Raw genomic sequence first — 20,249 nt, forward strand, 5'->3', positions numbered from 1 at the left:
AACCCGAAGCGATGCTTCTGTAATGAATGATGATGTTCCTTTGTTGGTTGGGATTGTAGAAGAGGAAGTAGTCTCTCTATCGTAACTGGTCGATGTATCCGTTATCCAGTCGGTTTGCGTGAAAGCTCCCCAGCAGGGTCCTTCACCCTCTGGCGAATACGAAGTCACTGCCATATTATTAGGACAGAAAATGAACTATATTCCCAGTTTTCTGCATAGTCTACAGCCAAGGCAAATGTCAACCCTCTCGGGTCGTACGCTGATTTGTAGTTCATGACACTCGACGTCAAATCCATCCCCTTTGAACCGGTGGGCTGGGGGTTTGATACTATCGGTACAGTCACACCCGGAATTGGCGCTGTCTCGCACACAGTGGCTTCCATCTGGTCTTTATTCTGTAATGTACCTTCCCATACATAATGGTCGGGCTACTGGAGCAGAAATGTGGGGAAGACACTAGGACCTATCTATCAATATCACCTTGAGCGGCGTTAGAATAATTCAAAGACACTGATAGAGTGGTAGTGATAGAAACTGATGAAGTGTAATCCCAGAGAGTAATATACGCCACTTGTGTTCCTTCCGAGTTCGTGAGAATCGCCGTATATTCATCAGGGAATTTCGTGGAAGTCGTGGTTGTATTATACACTGTATTGATGACTGTCACTATTGTCGACGTCATTGTCGTAGTTTCGAGCTCAAAGCCCCAGGGGAAATTATGTATATTCGCAAGGTCAGTCCGGCCAAAGAAGGTCGGCTCGTCGTTGATTCTGCAGTTCGACTCGCCATCGCAAATCGAGTTTGAAGTAGAAATTTTGGACGCTGCTGTTTGAATAAATGTTAACAAGAAAGGTGTGTGGTAATTACAATAACGTCTTACCATGAGTTGTGCTTATTACAACCTGAACGGCTACAAGAAAAGGAAAGATATGCTTTGAAGTAGGCATGGTTTCAAGATTAGAGTCGGTTTGCTAGCTCGAAAATACAGCAACAACCTATGTCACTTAGCCTTTAGTGATGGTGGTTGTAGCATTATTATACACCACATTGATAGAGCCATGTGGGTTCTTACAAGGCTCTGATTATTACCTGTGAAAAGTTAGATGCCCCATGGCTTACAAACGGCCTTTTTGCTGAGCGAAGAGGTGTATGTGATGGGTAACAAGGCTCGCCACCGATGCAACCATCATCCTCTAATAGCCATTTTCAAGCAGCGTTGCGCAAGATTTCAAAGACCATTAGGTATGACAAACGTAGTTCTAGCCTGGAAATTCACGCCATCGGTTGGTTCTTTGAGCAATATTTCTCTAAACAGGAGCAACACAGGGGATGGCTACATGAGCATGACGCTAAAAGGTACCATGCAGAAGAGCTGGCATGACACCGTAGGCAGCCTTGCGAGAGGATAAATTTGACACTGAAATAGGGTAGCAGTAGGTACTGCTGCCCGATCTCAAAGAAGCTTGTAGCACACCCAAAACAAAGCATCTGCGATGTCGGAGAATACTGAGATTGCTATGGCGCAACAATCTTCAAATAGAAAGGAATAGCTAAGTGAAGTAAATAAAAGTAAAGAAGTATTAGAAATGAAGTCAGTCGATAACTTTGCAAGGGTAAGAGCACGCTCCTCGAACTTAGCACTCGTAATTCTCGTAGGCTGAAGCTGAAACACTTTAAAGAATCCCTAAACGTTAGACAACGTCAAGAGCTGTAACCTTTCATAACTAATACATATCTTCTATTTCGAAGCCCTAGCTTCACTATGCGTGACTGGAATATAGGTCCGGTCTAGTCTGACGACCGGTGAAGTTCCTAAATATCCTTCGTGCATATTGCTATATAGCAAACAATAATGTCCAATTCGGAGGACAGAAAGTAGCACGTTGGAACAAAAATATGGCATCGTAAGATTAACACATCTATCTCCAGCTTGCAATTCAAAAGTAACATATCAGCTATTCACTTCTTCGTATGAGGACAGACTTCAGCTCTGCGACATCTTTCTTACATCAAATGGTACAGGCAAGCTAAGAGACATCAGTTTGACCGCCTACAGTAGGCGCAAAACAACTTATCCGAGCTTTGCTTGTCACCATGAGCAGGGTTTTATTCTGGACTGCTATTTACGATAATTGGGAAGTTATGGTCAAGCCACTCGTTATCTAGCTGACCTGTAACAACAAGAGCGTGAGACTACTGAACGCAGCCATTCTAAGAATTAATACTTCCCCCACCGTTCAGAACTGCACACCGGTGCAAAGAGCCCCGTCTACATTGAGGTTTTGTCCACTGATAAAGCTTGCTTTTTCGCTCGCAAGGAACACGACAGCATTTGCAATCTCCTCTGGGCGGGCCATACGCCCCATCGGATTGAGCTTCAGCTGTGAATTGTACAAGTCTGGGTTGTCCCTCTCCGCTCCAGCCCAAAAGCCATCCGCGACATAGGTATTTCCAGGGGATACTGTATTAGCTCTCACGCCTTTCGGAGCTAGAGTGTGAGCTAACTGTGCTATGTAATGGATTACTGATGCTTTCATTGCCGCATATGGAGACGGCGCGCAAAAGTCGATGTCACGGCCACTGACGGAGGCAATGGCAACAATGTTGCCCTTCGTTTTTTCGAGGTGTGCCATTGCAAGATCAATCAGATGAAACGTGCCCATCACGTCAGTGTTGAAAGTTTTATGCCAGTTCTCTGATGTGTTGGGTATTGCCAGCGCGGATACATTGGCCACAACGGCATCAATTCGGCCGCTTTGTCCTGTGCAACTGCTAACCCATGAGGACAGTTCATCCGGCTTGGAAATATCAACTGTTGCACCATAAACCTTAGATGAGGGAAAGTCGGCAGCTAGTTGCTTCTCGACGCTTTCGACATCACCCGCTGTTCTAGCACAGAAGTGCACAAAGGCCCCTTCTTCCAAAAAGGATCTTACGATAGAGCGCCCGATGCCTTTCGTCCCACCTTATCGCGATCAGATGTGCAGATATGAATACAAAAACGTAAGAGGCTCACCGGTGACCAAAACCACCCTACCAGTTAACCCTAGATGCATTCTCACTTAGTGTAAGCAACAAACTCTCACAGTCTCAAGTTCACGAGTCGAGTAATGTCAGTCAATCGTGAACCCGCGCAGTACTTAGGACGATATTATCAGCCACCTTTCGGGGCAACCCAATTTTCTTATCAGTCACGTTTTCCAGGAGGCTACAGCTCTTCACGTCATTGGTGGCACGACCTCCTCCCCGCTCCTTATCTGATTCAATTTCGCGGGGCTCCCAGTGGCGGAAGATTCATGAGGCTTGAGCCTAGATGCTCAAGTTGAAGGTTTATCGCTCTTTCTTGTAGTAGAATAGAGGCCATAGATACTGCTACTCTGGCTCGGAACGTAATTCAGTACTTTCCAAACCAGCACATCTAGTTCTGTAGACATCCCATCTATAGTTGCATTAACAGTCCAAACAGAATAGGCCTAGGTTGAATCCAACAAGCTCTTTTCGAGTCGTCCGTGCCAATCAATCTATCGCATGACTAATTCTCTATCATTTTCATGGGACGGATCTGGCAGAGGTCTGTCTATCTAGATCATTTCTGTATTACAGGGAGTTTGCATGCGGCTATCCGATTGACTTACGCTTGTATGGCTTAGATTTACGAGGTATGAGCTACGGTACCAACCACGCACTGTCAGCAACACATAAGCCCTTAGACCGTGCTGTGGGGTTCAAGATAATCCATTAAATAGGTTGCTTCAGTCAGCCTTTAGGATTGCGCAACTGAAATGAAACCTTCTGCTATCTTTGTCATATATTTCGGGGCTGATCATCAGCTCCGTCAACGACGTATACTCATATCTCGCCTATGTAACCCAATAACTTCAACACATTTACATGAACAATGAGCCTGAAACACTTTTCGGGGCCATGGGAGAGGGTTCCTCCGACACCTAAGCTACCACAATGGAATCACGCAGAAGGGGTATGGATCAACAACATTTGTCTGTGGTACGCAGAGTATGGCATCTCTCTAGGAAAGTCATCACATCCACCAGTGGTGTTTCTGCATGGAGGGCATATCAGTTCAAGGTGGTGGGGTCGGCAAATCGAGTTCATGATAAATCTTCCTTACACGAGTCTTGTGGTAGATACCAGGGGTCACGGTCGATCGACCGACGACATCACCACGCCCTTAACTTATAAGATAATGGCCGATGACCTTTTGGCACTCATGGATCTTCTCCATATTCCCAGGGTCAGCCTCGTTGGCTGGTCTGATGGGGCAAACAGCTCTCTCGAAATGGCAATGAACTACCCTTCCAGGGTCGATCGTCTATTTTGTTTTGGAGCAAATTCAAATCCTGACCAATTTGACATTATGAGCGCAGCAAACTCTTTGACTTTCCCAGAAGTTGGATCACGATATGAGTCGGAGTATAATGAAATCAATCCGTCGCCGAACTACGGACAGCTCTCAGAACGGATTGCTGATCTCCAATCAACTCATCCCCATTGGACCAGAGAATCATTCTCTGCCATTCCAACCCCTTATTCAAATAACGACTGGCCTCTAGTATGGATATCATCTGGGGATCGTGAAGAAGCGATTAAAAGACATATACCACGTCTCATCAGTGATATGGTATGTAAACAAATTTCTAGATTTGGACCTTTCCACTCATTACTATAGATTCCCAATTCCGGACTAATCATTCTACCTCGGGTTAGCCATTTTGGGTATGTGTGATCTCTGCGGTTGATATAGAATTCATTGACGTTCTTTACAGCCCTCTGCAAGATCCTGATACCTTCAACGTCATGTTAAAATTATTCTTACAACAAGCAAAGGAATCGATGTAGACAAAGCCTGCATAATCAGCCATTCGCGAGCAACGATAAGCACGTGTCCGCTACAGCTGCAGAACTGCTAGTTCATAAGTTCTAGCCTCGATGAGAACTTATAAACAAAGCTGAAGTCATCAGAATAGATTCGCAACGGTCATATTATTTGAAGAATAACAATTATTAGTGAAGCGGTGTCTAATATAAGTAGCATTGCTCGAATACCCATTTGCCATTCTACCCCTCTGTATTTTCTAGATCAAGATGTGGTGTGATGGATTTTCAACTCTCAGAGCTTGAAACCACTTGTGTCAATAGCAACAACCTTCCCTCCCTCTGTTATAGTGCCATTGACTGGAGCTCCCTCGGCCCCGCTTGTCGAAACGTACAGGACCTTTTTATCGGCCTTCAGGCGACCAAATGCTGCAGCTGTGTCTCCAGCTACTGTGAGTTCGGTCAGAGAACCTTCGACAACTACATTCTCTCCAAACGGTTTGATTGCCAACACACGATTGTCCAAATTGGTCGCCGCCCAAATTACACCAGTTGAATCGATGGTGAAGTCATCTATGAAAGCTGCGTCCACAACAGCCACAGGCTCCACCTTTGCGCCTTTGGCAGCATACCCCTTAGCATCGAGTTTCAGTCGGTAAATGGTAGCCTCAAAGCTATTCGCCCAGTATAGATACCCGTGGAAGACCTTGATTCCGTTGATGCCGATTTGTAGGGCAGAGTTAGCCGGAATAGCCATTTCTGGTACTTTAGCGGAGATGTCATATTTGCCGGTTCTGGTATTCAAACGCCAGACAAGACCCTCAGTTGAATCTGAGATCAGAACGACGTCTTGACATTCTGAGAAGACATCCACGCCGTTAGGGAAAGTTGCCTCGGGTATGGCGGTAATCAATTGGATGACCGGCTTGCCATGCTGAAAGTTGACGCTCCATGCTGAGAAAGTGCCAGCGACAGGAACTCCAACTTGAGATGAAGTACCCCCCACAACGACGAACTGGTCATGCTTCACTTCGGTCAGTCCCAGGAGGCCATTAATGCTGTCGAAAGTGTGGATAAGAGCTATCCTTGGTGTCGAACTTGTTGGATTTGAGATGGAATAAAGAGAGGCAGATGGGCTCAAAATAGTAACTAGAAGGTCGCCGTTCCCACGGACAGCGATGTTCTCCACCCATGTGCCGTTTGGAAATTGCGTTACCAGATGATGTGGAAGTGGTAAGGTCACAGCTTTCTGTCGTTCGGGTACTGGAGATGCCGCAGTCAAGGGAACCAAAAGCCCAAGAAAGCTCAGGACATAGCTCATAGAGGAGATAATTCTGCCTTGGAAGTGCATGTTTCCCAGTTCTTGAGAATCGTTAAGTGTCGGTGGACAATGAGGCATAACCACCCTTGATTGTGACCATGAGCAACTTTATATATTGGAGACTGAGAACGGAGGCTTACTCAATCATTCGCATTAGCTTCAAGCATTTTCACTATGTTCATGGATTTTACAAATGCTATACGAGCAGATGCATTGTTCATGTTGTTGGCAACGCACAAGTTGCTCGGCGTTAAGCGTTCAACAAATTGCAAACGTCCGCAGCTATGGTGCGCTGCCGGGAATTAGTAAGAGGCTCAGCACGCTTCTAAGCTATGCCATGTCCCATTGATCAAATAACCTGTGTAACCTGTGTCCAATGGCAAAGAAGGGAACGCGGTGTCACCACTGCGGGAACCAGCAATTAGGGTGCGACAACCTAGCAGTAGCAGCAGCGCGCCGTAGACTAGAGTACATTAAGTGAATTTTCACGCGCTTGTTTAACAAGGTTATTTGCATCATCTATCGCCGAAGGTGCTTATGGCTCGTGAATATTGCGCAAATATCGCCTGCAAAAAGGGTTTAAATCCGTCCAAGAACAGTAAATTCCGCACGAACTCAGTGTGTACCAGCACCCCGCTGAGTAATGACGAAGTGACCAATCAGTGCTACCTACTGAGGTATGGCGTTTCTACCTAATGCGGAGTAAATATGCTAGCCACCGAACAAATTACCTGAGGTAGATTAGCGCCTTCGCTGAATTGTACACTTAATGAACTCAAGCACAACACAAATGCACAATTCTCACAAAGCAGCTTTCCCTTCCTCCCAAGAGTTGAAGGAAGCATTGTAATTTCCATTCGTTGCCTTATGATGGATTTCAGATTTTCTACCAATGTGCTAGTAGCACGAGTACTCTATTACCCGCACTATTAGTCAGTTCTCGACTACTAACGTACATTCTATTTCTCAATATGTGCCTGGCTTGACTGCGGCCTGACCACCGTCAAGAACAACTACAGTACTATTCACATATGATCCAGCTTTTGAACACAGATATAGTACGGTACCGCCAATATCCTAGTTCGTCCTGTCATGTTAGCTTCCAAAGACACGGATGCCCTTTGTTGCAAGACTGACCTCTGGAGACCCGCTTCTCGTAGCAGGAAATATCTCCTTTGGCATGCTGCCAGGACTTCTCGTTGTCTCATCAAACCAAGCATTTGTCATCTCAGTGATGAAGAGACCTGGCACGATACAGTTCGCTCGAATGCCATACGGCGCGAAGCCTGTACTAAGATTCTTTGTTAGGTGAAGTAACCCAGCTTTGGAGCTAGCATAAAGATAGTTGGGAGCTGGGCGCCGGGTAATTGCTGCTTCGCTGCTTATGATCAAGAATTGGCTCTGAATATGATCTAGCTTTCCGGGACTTGAAGCTTGGGTGTTGCCAGCGTCAAGGAGACGCAGAAAGGCAATCAGAGAGTAGTAGACACTGACGAGGTTCATATCTACCACCGCCATACTGTCAGATCTCTCCAAATTCCAGAGTTGATCGTAAACTTCATCAATCGATTCTTTCCCAGATACGGATGGAAGCGTTGTCACATGGCCCAAGAGACCGGCGTTGGCTATCACAGCGTTGACAAAAGGCGATTGAGCTTCAACCTCGGCGACAGCTGAAGCTAGCGAATCCATGGAAGTAATATCACACTGAATCGGAACAATGCTTCTGTTCACCTATCAATGTTTAGCAATCCTAAGCAGGATGCGCTATCGCGTATGCCTCTCGACGTGTCAAATAGATAAATCAAATGCACTTACTGCATTTGATGCGACATCTCGCAGTAATTCCAAACGCCGACCAAGAATGAACACTTTTGCTGCTCCGTTCGCATCTAGTGCTTCTGCCATCCATTTGCCTAAGCCTGATCCACCGCCAGTAACGACGAACACCATGTCTTGGACCGAGAAAAGCTTGGCTGCATTGAAAGTTGACATGATGAACTTCGCTCTCCAAATCGCGTAGTTTGATACATAATTGCCATTATCAAGCGACCCAGGCTTCAATTTATACATTTGTTGCGTGTAGGGCCAATATTTTCACGACAGTTCTCGAAGACCTCACGATTTCTCATCTTGTCTCGTATAGCATTAATAATACTGCAAAAGAACATCGGTTCTTCATTGGACGACCTCGCAATCTTCTGTACTCTCCGGTGTTGGATTATCCAATTCACCTCCGTGGAGTTGCAGCGCTGATGAGCCGTAATTATTTGACTGAAAACACAGAGAACACCTTTTGATTGATGAAGTAAGCTCGCTCGGCGGAAGCCGGATTTACAAACACTCACCGGAGATATCTATCTCGCTACCAATCCTAGAAATGTGCCATCATTTATATAGAGTAAGTTGGTCACATTAAGATTTGGACTTCTGGCCGATTAATTTCAGACAGTGATAGAAATAGTCAACTTCTCGATAATCCAGTAAGGCGTCAAATGTGGGGCCATATGCCATGGCAATAATAGAGATTAAATTTCCCATGATACTTTTTATCACAGCGCGGTACTTTTCAGGACATTGCAGCAGTCCCAGCTGCTGACAGCCTAGAGTACGATGATCAGCGGTTCAAGATCCAGGTGCACCAAATGAAGCCTTCAAGACGCCCAAAGTGAGATTACTAGTTGATCTAAGGAATATCAAGATAGTCCGAGGAGAGTTCGGAAAAGTGGTAAAGATGTCAGCCCTTGGTGCGTGCGCTTGACATAGATATCATCCCTCAGCCACCGTAAAGTACGTTCGTTTCGCTCTGAGGAACAAGTCAACGTGTCGCACGTCCTGAATCCTGAGCCCCTGGCAGTAGTAATGACAGTAGAGAATTGTATTATAGACCAAGATTAGGACTGGTCTAAATAATTAGCCTAACCTACAAGTTAACGAATCAGCAGGATTGCAAGCTTTTTGCTCGCTTAAGCTGACAAAAACCAACTCTGCGGCACACCACTGGGACACCCTTCCAATCATCAGTGGTTCCATCCTCCCGGGTTGTCAGTGGACCCAGCAGCCCGGATTCGTATGGAAAGGGACATCTGATGATTCATCGGTGTCGTGTTACTCAAGCGGAGAGGCGTCTGATGACTCCTTGTGGCGCTCGCACAAGACATTCACCAGTCCTCGGCCAAATGGAGCACTTAGGAGCCTCAACGGGTCTTATTACCCAGACCTAATAGCAAAGACAAAAGACAAAAATACCAGCCAAGAAAGTCAAGCACCCACTTCGTTCCCATGTTCTTCTCTTGACTGACTGGCTGTCAAAACGGAATGATAGGCCAGAATGGTCCAGACCTCTCGTGCCCAAGCCGCCTTCTGGGGCAGTCCAGACTAAGCCGAAATTCCATGACTGTGTCATACGAAGTAATGGTTAGCAATTCAACGAGTGCCTCATCCAGCCCAGTACTTGACCACTAGCGATAGCCATTTTAGCTCGCAGAGAGTAGCTATTACCGCCAGCGCGTCCCCATGGGGTCCCCGCGTTCTTAAAAGCTCCACCGCTCTCGGAAAACATCTCCCGCCACCACTCTAATATTCTAGATCAATGTTCAAAGCGAAACCTAGTGCAAGCATCATGTTGGAAAACTTCACGCGCATGGTTACAATAAGATGGCAGGTCTCGCTTGAAGATGCGTCGGGGACTCTTGGTTCAACTTCGGAGAGGTGGTAATCTTTCCTTATTCTGATAGGCATCAGAGTATTTACTTTTGAAGACCAAGTGCTAGTTGATTAGCGACGCACAATATGGATGCAACTAAAGACCATGGTATCCTGGAGAAGACAGGTGCGGAGCATGCTGACTCTGCCGACGACTCTGCCAGCGCTCATTTTGAGGTCGACGAACATGCCCTTCCACCAGGTTACTTCCGGAGTCGGTTCTTTATTGGATCTATGACAGGTATTGGGCTTGGCTTAATGGCAGGTGTCGCTGGTTTTGCATATGCAGCTCCAATCTTATCCATCATCAACGCTGATATCGGTCCTGTATGTCACTTGTTCATCCAATTACAACGTCCTCAAATGACCCTCGCTAACATCTGCCATAGGATCCGAATATTGTATGGGTTGCACTAGCATATACCCTGACGAGTGCCGTCACTCTCACAATCATTGGTCGAGTAACAGACATATTCGGACGACGCTGGATTTTTGTTGGCGGAGCTGCTCTTGGAGTCATCGGTAGCATCATCTGTGCTGTTGCGACAAATGTCCCGATGTTGATTGCGGGTACAACGATTATAGGCATTGCCGCTGCCACTCAATTGTCATATTACTACGTGATGGGCGAATTGGTGCCGATGAAGTACAGACTCGCTGGCAATGCATTCTGCTACATCTTTACAATTCCAGGCTCGGGTGTCGCTCCGCCCGTTGCTCATGCCCTCCTTCTACACAGTCCCAACGTAGGCTGGAGAGGCTGCTACTATATCCTGATTGGAATCAACGGTGCCAGTTTCTTATGCTGGTTTTTCTTTTATCACCCTCCTACATTCCGAATGAAGCATGGCAACAACGCAAGCCTTATGCGATACATCAAGGACTTTGACTACATCGGAACGCTGCTATATACTGGCGGTCTTCTGATCCTCATTATGGGCTTGAATTGGGGAGGATCAGTCTATGCATGGAAATCTGCTCATGTCATCGCCACGATTGTCGCTGGATTTGTTGGCCTGGTGCTCTTTGTACTGTGGGAGTGCTTTGTCAACCTTAAGGAGCCTCTCGTTCCTATGCGATATTTCCGCAACCGTGGCTGGGATGCCTCAGTCATTCTTTCAGGTCTTGGTGCCTCTGTCTATTATGCATTCGCCATTGTCTGGCCTAGCATGGTTTCAGTTATGTATGGCAAAACAGATGATCCTATGTACGGGGCTTGGCTATCAGCATTTGTCGGATTGTTTATTATCATGGGACAAATTGTAGGTGGATTCTTGGGCAAGTCGATTGGGTATCTCAAATGGCAGTGCGTGGTCGGTATCATCATTGGTGCGGTCTGCTTCGGATCTGTCGCAACTTGCACTCCGGATACTCGGGCGCGGGCTAGTGCTCTAGTGTCTATCGGCGTTTTCTCCATCGGATGGACTGAGGGCCTTGCCATCACTATTGTTACCCTATCGGCATCCGAGCAAGAGCATCTTGGCAGCGCGAGCGGTGTTGCTGGCTCGATTCGATTTTTCATTTGCAGTATCGCCTCGACTATCTATACTGCCATCCTAACAAATCGACTTGCACAGACTATAGCATCGATGGTCCCGCCTAAAGTCATTCAAGCAGGGCTTCCTTCATCCAGCGTGGAGCAGTTCATTGCAGCATTCTCGGTTGGATCCTCCGCCTTTGAAGCTATTCCAGGAATTACGCCGGAAATTCTGGCGATAGGGACAAGAGCATATCAAGAAGCAAACGCTGCCGCATACCGAACAGTGTTTTTGTCAACTATAGCATTTTCAGGAGTGGCAATCATTGCAGCACTGCTGCTTCCAAATGTTGACAGGCTCCTGACTGGCAGGGTGGCTGCCACTTTGCATAAGGGAAGAGATGAGAAACACATTGCGGGAGAGTAACTGTGGCTTTTGGATTTGTAACAAATCATCATGCACGGCTGTTGAATAGGTTGTAATTCTCGATATAACTGAAGTATTCAACCATTTTATATCATTTAAAACATCGAAGTGATCTGGAGAATGCCTGTCCTGGTGGAAAGCTGGCTGGCATGAAACCACTATGGATAAGCGGAGTTCTTGAGAATGAAGGAATTCGTCACCATTGTCCGCCATATTCGTCGTTCACGAAACCTCTTGGGGTGACGACACCCTCAATTCAAGGCTAGACGAAATGAAGAAGGAATGTTACTTCAGTTGGGCTGTATGCAAGATCTAATGTGCAAGTCACACAGGTCTAGAGGTAAGCACATTGAAGGCTGTAACCGCAAATTACATGTTTTACACCTCACATAAGTGCAGTGATGAAGCAGCTTAGCCAGATTTGAAGATCCTCTTGACAAGAGTTTTTGATCTAAAGGCTTGTCGAATGGAGTGTGAGCAAGCACAATGGGTCGTAGGCACCATTCAGGCAGTGGTTATATAACGTCTGTTCGTGGACGGACATACATAGCGCTGATCTTCATCGTTATTTTCGGCTTCTTCCCGCGACTCAGACTTAGACTCGCAAGATGAGGCAACCTTTAGGTCTCCGGTTCCGGGCGTTTCGAAGTGGCGGTGGACACTTGAGTGTGTCTCGCTAAAGACGTTTCTGGTCTAGGTAGAGCACAGAGGCTGACCGCTTTATGCCAACAAAACAGCACATGTTCTAGGAAGGTGATGTGTCTCGCCAAATCGGTCAACTTGCATCCCGTCATCAACGATCTCCATTAGATACATCAGGGAAACCACGACTGCGGAGACTGCGAAGTACCATGCGCCATCATGAGCCGCAATGGTCTGCGGGATATTCAGCCCTAAAAGTCAGGATCTGTGTATTTCTGAATTGGCATGTTCTTAAACAACACTCTCAAGTCAAAGGCTATCAAGATCTAGACCAATGACGTCCGTATCCGATGGAAATCTCTCACTTGGTCGACCCCCTTCCCTTTGTTCTTGCGTCTTGGTGCACTTCACATCTTCGAGAACACACCGCTTTACCGCAACGCAGTAGGATATGTCTGCTACCTCACAGCCTCCTCGAGGATGCCTAATAGCGAATGGCCATTTCATCTCTGGAGCCAGTTCAACGTGTCTTTCTGCAGCACTTCTTATCGGGACTTGTCCATATGTATATAACTCACGATTCCCGCTTCATTTGTGGGAGTTTCTTGGTTGAATAAATTCCAATGATTACAATCATTCGCATCTTCGCGCGTTCCAACATCCATATCTTCGTTTCATTCATTAATATACTTGGGTATTAAAAAGCTAGATACACGTGAAGAAGACAGATTTTTCTGTTGTTGATCGATCCAAGCAACCTTGCATCATCCGTGCCGGCTTTTGTAAGTGTACCCTGTTGCATTGCATACGGAATGCTTCCCGGTCCCTTTACCACATGGCAGAAAAACTAACTTCATGCAGTGCGCTTGTCAAATGTCTCCACAGTCCACGAAAACGATCACTCACGCCTCGAAACCATCTACCGTTTCTTCAACAATCTCGGGTGCCACTTCTTCTCGAAGTTCTGACGGAGAACTGGGCGTTCAATTGCACGGATACCTCGTGCAGCCGTGTTTAGACGACGGGACTGTCTACGGTCGTCTACACAGTCTTCCTCCTAGCACCACATCGGCTGAACGAGTCGCCTTTTACAAAGCAAAAGCGCAAGAGCTTGTCATTTGCTCTTCAAGCGGCCGACCATAGCGTCGGTTGCGCCAAAGCTTCCAACCACATTCTTTGAATCTGACTGTCCTCGACGCTCAAGTGACTGAGCTTATAAACCCACCTACAGTATGTACCATCTCAATACGTTTCTCTTGATGTAAGTGCCATGTTATGCTGGATAATCCAGCATGTATCATCGGCACTTTCTCGATGGGTCTTCCAACAGCTGGTTACCCTGGCAAGTGCCGCGCAGGGTTCTGCTACAGGTCATTGCTCCAATAATTGCCGTGCATTTGACCAAAGACCTTCTAGGTCCTCGGCAGCTAACGCAAAGACCATGCAAGAGATGCAGGTTTCTTTTCTTTTTTCTTCACCCGGAGATCGATCTTGCAACTAAAATTCACATAGGTCTTGTACGGACATTGCCTACCAAAACTTCCCATCCGCTCTTATCAGGTTTCAGCGTCGGCTTCAACATCGACCGATATCCTGGCCGATGAAATACCTCTATACCCTATTTGTTCACTCCCCTCCGTCACTGTTTTCCAATGGCGACCATCAATCAAGTGCTTCTACATGATGCCGATTCATCAAGCTGCAGGGTTGGCTCAAAGTGTCGCATGCCGTAATATGTAGTGGAGTCAGCGCTCGGTGCTCTGCTTAGCTCCCGAGGCGGGCCGGTCCACCGGCTCGTTGGTGGAACTCTGGGTGCACTGACAGTGATTCCTAGCCCCGCCTCCATACCACCTTTCAGCATTTCACTCATTAATAATTGTTCTATTTTTCAGTGGATGGGAAGAACCGTAGAGTCGTGATAACAATATGTCTGTTGTTCATATATACAGCGGATCTTGTCCGCCTAATCCAGTTATTATTATCTCCAAAACGCCGTCGCCCGAGTTGGTCTGACTTTTGTTAAGGCCACGTTCCTTCGCAGCAGAATCCCGTACACGCCACTGCAACGCCAAAATAAAAACAGCAAATCTGTGTAAGAATAGGGTATCCATAGCTGATCATGACACTTTGCGTACCCCGGGTATCAATTTACCATTATCTCATTCGAACCATTCAAATATTTCCGTTTTGTTTGGGCTTTGCATGCGGCAAGCACCACTCATCTAGGAGGCTTGGATGTGGGACGATCCCGAATCCGAATTCGTCACTTCTTTTCCCACTCAGCAGGCTCATGCATGCTTCAAGCCTGCCATATTGAGCGAGGTTGTTCTTAGCACTGATGAGATGATGGTCAATGAGATCGATAATGCCGCGTCCGTCCGCATCCCGTACGTGCACATTCGCCCCTCTTTCAAGCAATTTAGTAAGGGCGGTCTTCCGTCCAAGTCTCGCCGAGACAAGAAGAGCTGTTTCTCCGTGTTGGTTTCGGGCATTAATACTTGCACCTGCGTTCAGCAGAGCATTGAAGATCTTATCAAGGCCCTTGTCTTTGTCGTCATCCAAATGATTGATGAATGCGATGAGAACTGTGTTGCCATCTCTATCATAATGATTCACATCCACACCCGATGCAATCAATCTCTCCACTGTTTCAAGACGTTTGGCCGTCACCGATTCAGCTTCATCTTTGCCGTGTTTGCGCTTGCTACCGCGGCGGGAAGCCTGGCCATTGACTAAATCCTCCACGTTAAGGATTGCTTCCGCGATGCAATGAAGGGCATTCCTGCCTTTGTCATCTTCAATGCTAGGATCATCGACAGCACTGGTCACAATCCTCAAAAGTTGTTCGTGATGTCTCGCGAATTGGTCTCCCTCGGGATTGTCCTCGATGAGGGGTGATAGGGCGAAAGTGCCGGCGCGCCGTGGAGGTAAGGAGTGATCGTTCTCCAGAATGTGGGCTTTGTTATCAAAAGCATCTCGTGGGAGCTGGAAGTCTAGTCCCGCTTCCTGTAGAACGGTGTGGAAGATGCTTTCATCTTTTACGTGATCATGCAATCGATGCAGGAACGTGCTGCCATATGGATCTCGAATTTTCACGACATCAACAAGCCTACCCTTCTGAGAACGGAGGAGAACTCGAAGTGGGGCAATGTGATTCTGCAGGCCCACAAACCATGCTGGCGAAAGCACTTGAAGGAAGGTCTGGTTTGCGGTATTTACCACAAATGGATCAGAGCATCTCGGAACGATACTAAGGAGCCGTTCTGGAGTGTGATCACAGGCTGCAAGGAGATGTAGCCGAGTATTGCCGAAGCAGTCCTGAGCACAAAGATCCATCTCCGTCATGTCTTTGGCAAGAAGCTCGCCTGCATTTACCGAAGAGAAGCCTTCAGCCTCATCTGCAATTGCGCACCAACAGAGCACGGAAGAATCACGGAGGTGTCTCTGGCAGCGGCAGATGCGTTGATATTGGCTAGCGATGAGAAAATCGCCAGGCAGGGCGAAAGCAGCCTCGGGCATTGTGCCAGCAGCATGCGAGCCACGAGGATGAAAATTGCCAGAAAACTTGCGGTTTCCGAACGGGATAGGATCTGCCAAGTCAGAAGAGCTCCGGACGGTAAGCTTCTTGACAAGCGCTGTGACTTGTTTCATGTATGATGCTGATACACCTGAGAGGCGATTTCGTATCAGGCGGCTGCTCTCTGTGCTCATGTCTGTCGAAGATGTGAAAACACGACTGTCTCTGGCGAACGGTTTCGGTGGCGCAGGAAGATCGTTTCCAAAAGTAAAGGGGTATCCGTTCATATTATCGAGCCCAGGATTTGGATGAAATAGAAAGGGATCCTCAGGGCGCGACGGCGCCTCAGGTTGAGCTGTCTGAGGTGAAGTGATGTTAAGCGTTTCGATATTATGGCCACCGAGACTGTCGGCTTCGCTCGAGGGATGGGATTCATGGACGCTCGGAGTGGCACTTGACATGTTGTAATCATCGTCAGGAGGCACTGCAGATGAGGGCTCCGTATCCTGCCCGCTCGGCCGGCGCCGGCGCCTACTGGACGATTTATGTAGCCAGCTAAAGCGTTTCTGCATTTCGGTGCGTGAGTCGGGTCGGAGACGTCGTGGATCATTGCCCAGCATCTTATGGAGGGTCTTCTGGGCCGAGTTTTTCCTTCGCGGGAGTCAGCAATTTCATCGCAGGTGCAAAGACCCTGACATTCCACGTACTTCACAGCATCTTCTTCGCCGAACAAGACCTTGATGATCTTCTCTAGTGGGAGCATAGTGTAGATATACAATCTCGCTAGTTTTCTAGACCGTTCGTCGGTCCATTGCGGAGGCCGGCCAATTCTGGCACCTTGATCTCCAGACTTGTTGGAGGCCGGAGTCGCCATTTTGCTGACAAGGCTCTGGATGTGGGCGTGGGCGTGGGCGTGCGGTCGGGACAGCAGTAGCTGAGAATGGGACAGGTCCACCAGGACAGCCCTGCTAACCCAGTCCCTTTAACTGATGGAGATGTTCAGACGAAAAGACAAAGTGAGGGCTCGATTGAGCGCGCGGGCACTGAGATGAGAAGAGTTCCATGTTTCTGGGGGAAGGGGGCGCAGGCGCTTCTTGAATGAAGAGCGCATGCGCGAGGCTACGGACTGCAGCGGATTGCCATGGTGTGTGGTGTGTGGTGTGTGGTGTGTGGTGCGCGACACTGGCGACCGACCTGTGAAGGAAGGATCCTCGGAGCTGAACCTCGAAAGGAGCAGTGGTGGGGTGCATTTGGGCCAGCTGGGCCCTAGCTTCTGAAACTAGCATCTTGTTATCGCAATACATGGCTGCAGGTGTGGCTTGAGAGATACTCGATCTGGCAATTCCAAGGATTCGAGACTCTTCAGATTCACTATGCAGTAGGATGAGGGTCCAAGCCACCGGTTCAGGGAGGGCCCAAGCCTCCCTCCCTCTCAGACGATAGTATCTTGATCGATCGTCAGTCAACATGAGAACTTTCATGAGATCTAGATATTCCTCTCAATGGAACGAGCATTGCCAAAGAATATAGGCATTGTCTCGGTACGGACTGGAAAATCGCCCATCAGAGGTAAGACCGAAGTCTTAGTCCAACGTTAACAGAGGAGCAAGTGTAATAAAGGCAATGCCCAGAGCCGTCAAGTGGAAAATTGCTTGCATATGCACCGCACCACCCACTGGAAGGGGCCTAAAGTAAGGCCTCCATTCCAGGGCTGTACTGAGAGAAACCTCTACCTAGCGAGCCTAGGTATGAGAAGCTCTGTCATCGTGCATCGCGAACCGCAGGCTACAGGCAGCAATGTCTCGACACCAGACCACCTAATGGCTACCCTATCATCACTCATTCGAGCAGGCGCCATATGGAAAAAAGGCACTGGGAAGCAGACAGAAGCAAGGATGCTTGCTCGTATTGGCTTTCGAGTGTGTTTTATCATGCTCGTGTTGTTTTTCCTTCTGCCATGTAGCCGCTATAGGCGCTGCCCACTGGTATTGGAACCATGTTCAGCCTGGAGGCCGTTGCGGGCGCTCTTGGCCACGAGGTCGTCTTACTCGGTGGATGACTAAGAGGTCCTTGGAAGGCCCGTTCCGTTGTTTACTGCATAGTAGGGACCTCGAGCCGTGTGATGACAGCAATGACAGCGGATATTCCCCGCCAGGTCACGCCCTGGCTGAGCCTGGGAGTGCATCCTGAGGCCCAAAGTGAGGCGCAGCGCTTGCCCTGCCCCGCGCTATGGCAGCCCTGTTTGGGCAAGAACAGCGGGTATCGGGGATGGAGCTCGAATCAGCGAAAGATAATATCGGCCTCGCATTGCCGTGAGTTTTTGCAAATGTCCGTAACTCTGGTTCTTGGCCCTGGATAACATCGTAGATGGGGATGCTTGTTTGTCGTTCATCACCGTTGCGGCTCTTCAAAGCCTCAGGGAAGCACCATCAAACTGTTAGTCAAGTTAAGTTACTCGTCAATCACGGCAATCACCCTGGGAGGAAGGCGGGACGCCGCCAACTGACATTGCGTCATTGGGTTATTGGCATGCTTGTCTTCCCCGGCCGAACGCTGCCATCCATCCCCACGCTCGCTCCCAATGAATGATATCATCATTCATGACCAATAGCATACCCATTCTTGGGTAGGCAAGTACCGTAAGTATCTGCGTATGTAATTGAAAGGCATATGGTCGTGTTAGAATTTCTACTTTGTGCCTTATACACATCACCATTTGCTTCTCTCAGTTGTCCACGAGTCTTTGACTGCTCCTCCCATACCCCCTAAGCACAACGTTCTCAACGAAGCCTGCGAAACTACTACCGAGCCAGTCCGACATCCTAGCTGCTCTCACGACATGCAACGTCTAAGCATCCGCCTACGGGCAGCTCACATTCGCGCCTCGCCAGTGACAATTACGCGGTCGTTACCCATAGCATACCAAGTACGCCGAAACTACTATCCCACAGCAGCAGCCCAAGCAAGCTCCGCTCCGAAAGAAGCAGAGGAGGCAAGCGCCGATTCGGGAGGCTCACGCTCCAAAGACGCCGCCGAGTCCGCATCCGCCTCCAGCTCCCAGGGTGATGCTGTACCCGTGGCGGATGTGCCCGACCAACTCGCTCACGGCGGAGCCAAGGGCGCTACTGGCGGTGGCGAGCCTCTGGAAAGCTCCAAGAACGCGCCCCCGCAACCAAAGATCACCAATGCGAGCATTCCCCAGGGTGGAGAGAAGCTCACAAAGGAGCAGCAAGAAGAGGTTGACGAGCACAACCGAGATTTCGAGGCGAAACACGACCGTGCGGCGCCGGCATCAGATGACAAGGTGGACAGCAAGTTTTGGAGTGGGAAGGGATCACAGAAATCGAAGGACTGAAGTCGACATCCATATAGGGATGCACTTTGTACAATTATGCCTGGGAAGGGGATGATGTCATCTGTACAGTAAGATCTTAACGAGCAATGGCTACAGAGTGAGGCTTTACATATCAAGCTTGGCGAATTGGTTTCTCTGCGCTGCTTGAGTTCCGGTTCAAATTGACGATACCACCGAGCCACTCTTCAGTTCGTGAGGCACGTACAGTCAAGTCAGGCCAAGACGGCTCAAAATTAGCCCGCTGACACCAACGATGGGCGGCGGCGAAGAGCTTCAACATCAAAATTTATCACTAGCAGATCCGAGACTTAATAATGTGAAATAAGATAAACTGTCCAAGATGATGCTCACAATCGCCAGGACGCTGCACAGCTGGTTTCGTCCAGCCATCGATGCCGTTTTCACTCGCAATCTCCCATTTACATATCGCTGGCGGCTCCTCCTTTTTCAGCCTCTCGCCTTCATTGTTAACTCGATCGGCGCCTTTCCTTACCTCTTCTCGCGCCCTTTCACGGTTGAATATCTACCTATCGCACCCGGTCGGGCCGTACGTACTTTGATTTTCAACAAAGCTGGACACGATCGTAGTGGCAAGCTCCGACCTCTTCATCTGAACATCCACGGCGGCGCTTTCCTGGGGGGTCTTCCTGAGAACAATGCCGGCTGGTGTGCTCGCATCGCACAGGAGACTGGGGCCGTCGTAGTCTCCACCGAATATCGCTATGCTCCAGCAAACCCGTTTCCCGCCGCTCACGACGATATTGACGCCGTGCTCGCCCATTTGAGACGGCATGGTTCTGAAAAGTATGGAGCAAACCCAGATCTTATCACTGTCAGCGGCGACAGCGCTGGCGGTAATCTAGCACTTGCAGCGGCCGCTTCAGTCCCAGGGGTTATCAAAGCCAGCGTGACGTTTTATGCATCCATCAATTTACAACTTAGTCCTCAGGAAAAGCCACGACCACCAAACTT

At 48.3% G+C, this 20,249-nt stretch overlaps 3 protein-coding genes across 3 annotated transcripts; 2 read left to right on the forward strand and 1 right to left on the reverse strand.

Moving 5' to 3' along the window:
* Positions 1-5,128: 5,128 nt before the first annotated feature.
* Positions 5,129-5,590, reverse strand: UCRPA7_6661 (putative six-bladed beta-propeller -like protein; the record flags this gene model as incomplete). The annotated part of the gene is made up of 1 exon (XM_007919192.1): positions 5,129-5,590. One exon carries the CDS (start codon positions 5,588-5,590, stop codon positions 5,129-5,131), a length of 462 nt encoding a protein of 153 aa, XP_007917383.1.
* Positions 5,591-9,946: 4,356 nt separating this feature from the next.
* UCRPA7_6662 (putative trichothecene efflux pump protein) lies at positions 9,947-11,462 on the forward strand (the record flags this gene model as incomplete). The annotated part of the gene is made up of 3 exons (XM_007919196.1): positions 9,947-10,186; positions 10,249-11,386; positions 11,437-11,462. 3 exons carry the CDS (start codon positions 9,947-9,949, stop codon positions 11,460-11,462), a joined length of 1,404 nt encoding a protein of 467 aa, XP_007917387.1.
* Positions 11,463-18,761: 7,299 nt separating this feature from the next.
* On the forward strand, positions 18,762-19,277 carry UCRPA7_6663 (putative metallo-hydrolase oxidoreductase protein; the record flags this gene model as incomplete). The annotated part of the gene is made up of 1 exon (XM_007919191.1): positions 18,762-19,277. The coding sequence occupies one exon, from the start codon at positions 18,762-18,764 to the stop codon at positions 19,275-19,277; it is 516 nt and encodes a 171-aa protein (XP_007917382.1).
* Between the last annotated feature and the right edge of the window lie 972 nt (positions 19,278-20,249).

This window comes from Phaeoacremonium minimum (assembly GCF_000392275.1).
Source record: "Phaeoacremonium minimum UCRPA7 unplaced genomic scaffold PA7_03_scaffold_481, whole genome shotgun sequence".
Lineage (NCBI taxonomy): Eukaryota > Fungi > Ascomycota > Sordariomycetes > Togniniales > Togniniaceae > Phaeoacremonium > Phaeoacremonium minimum.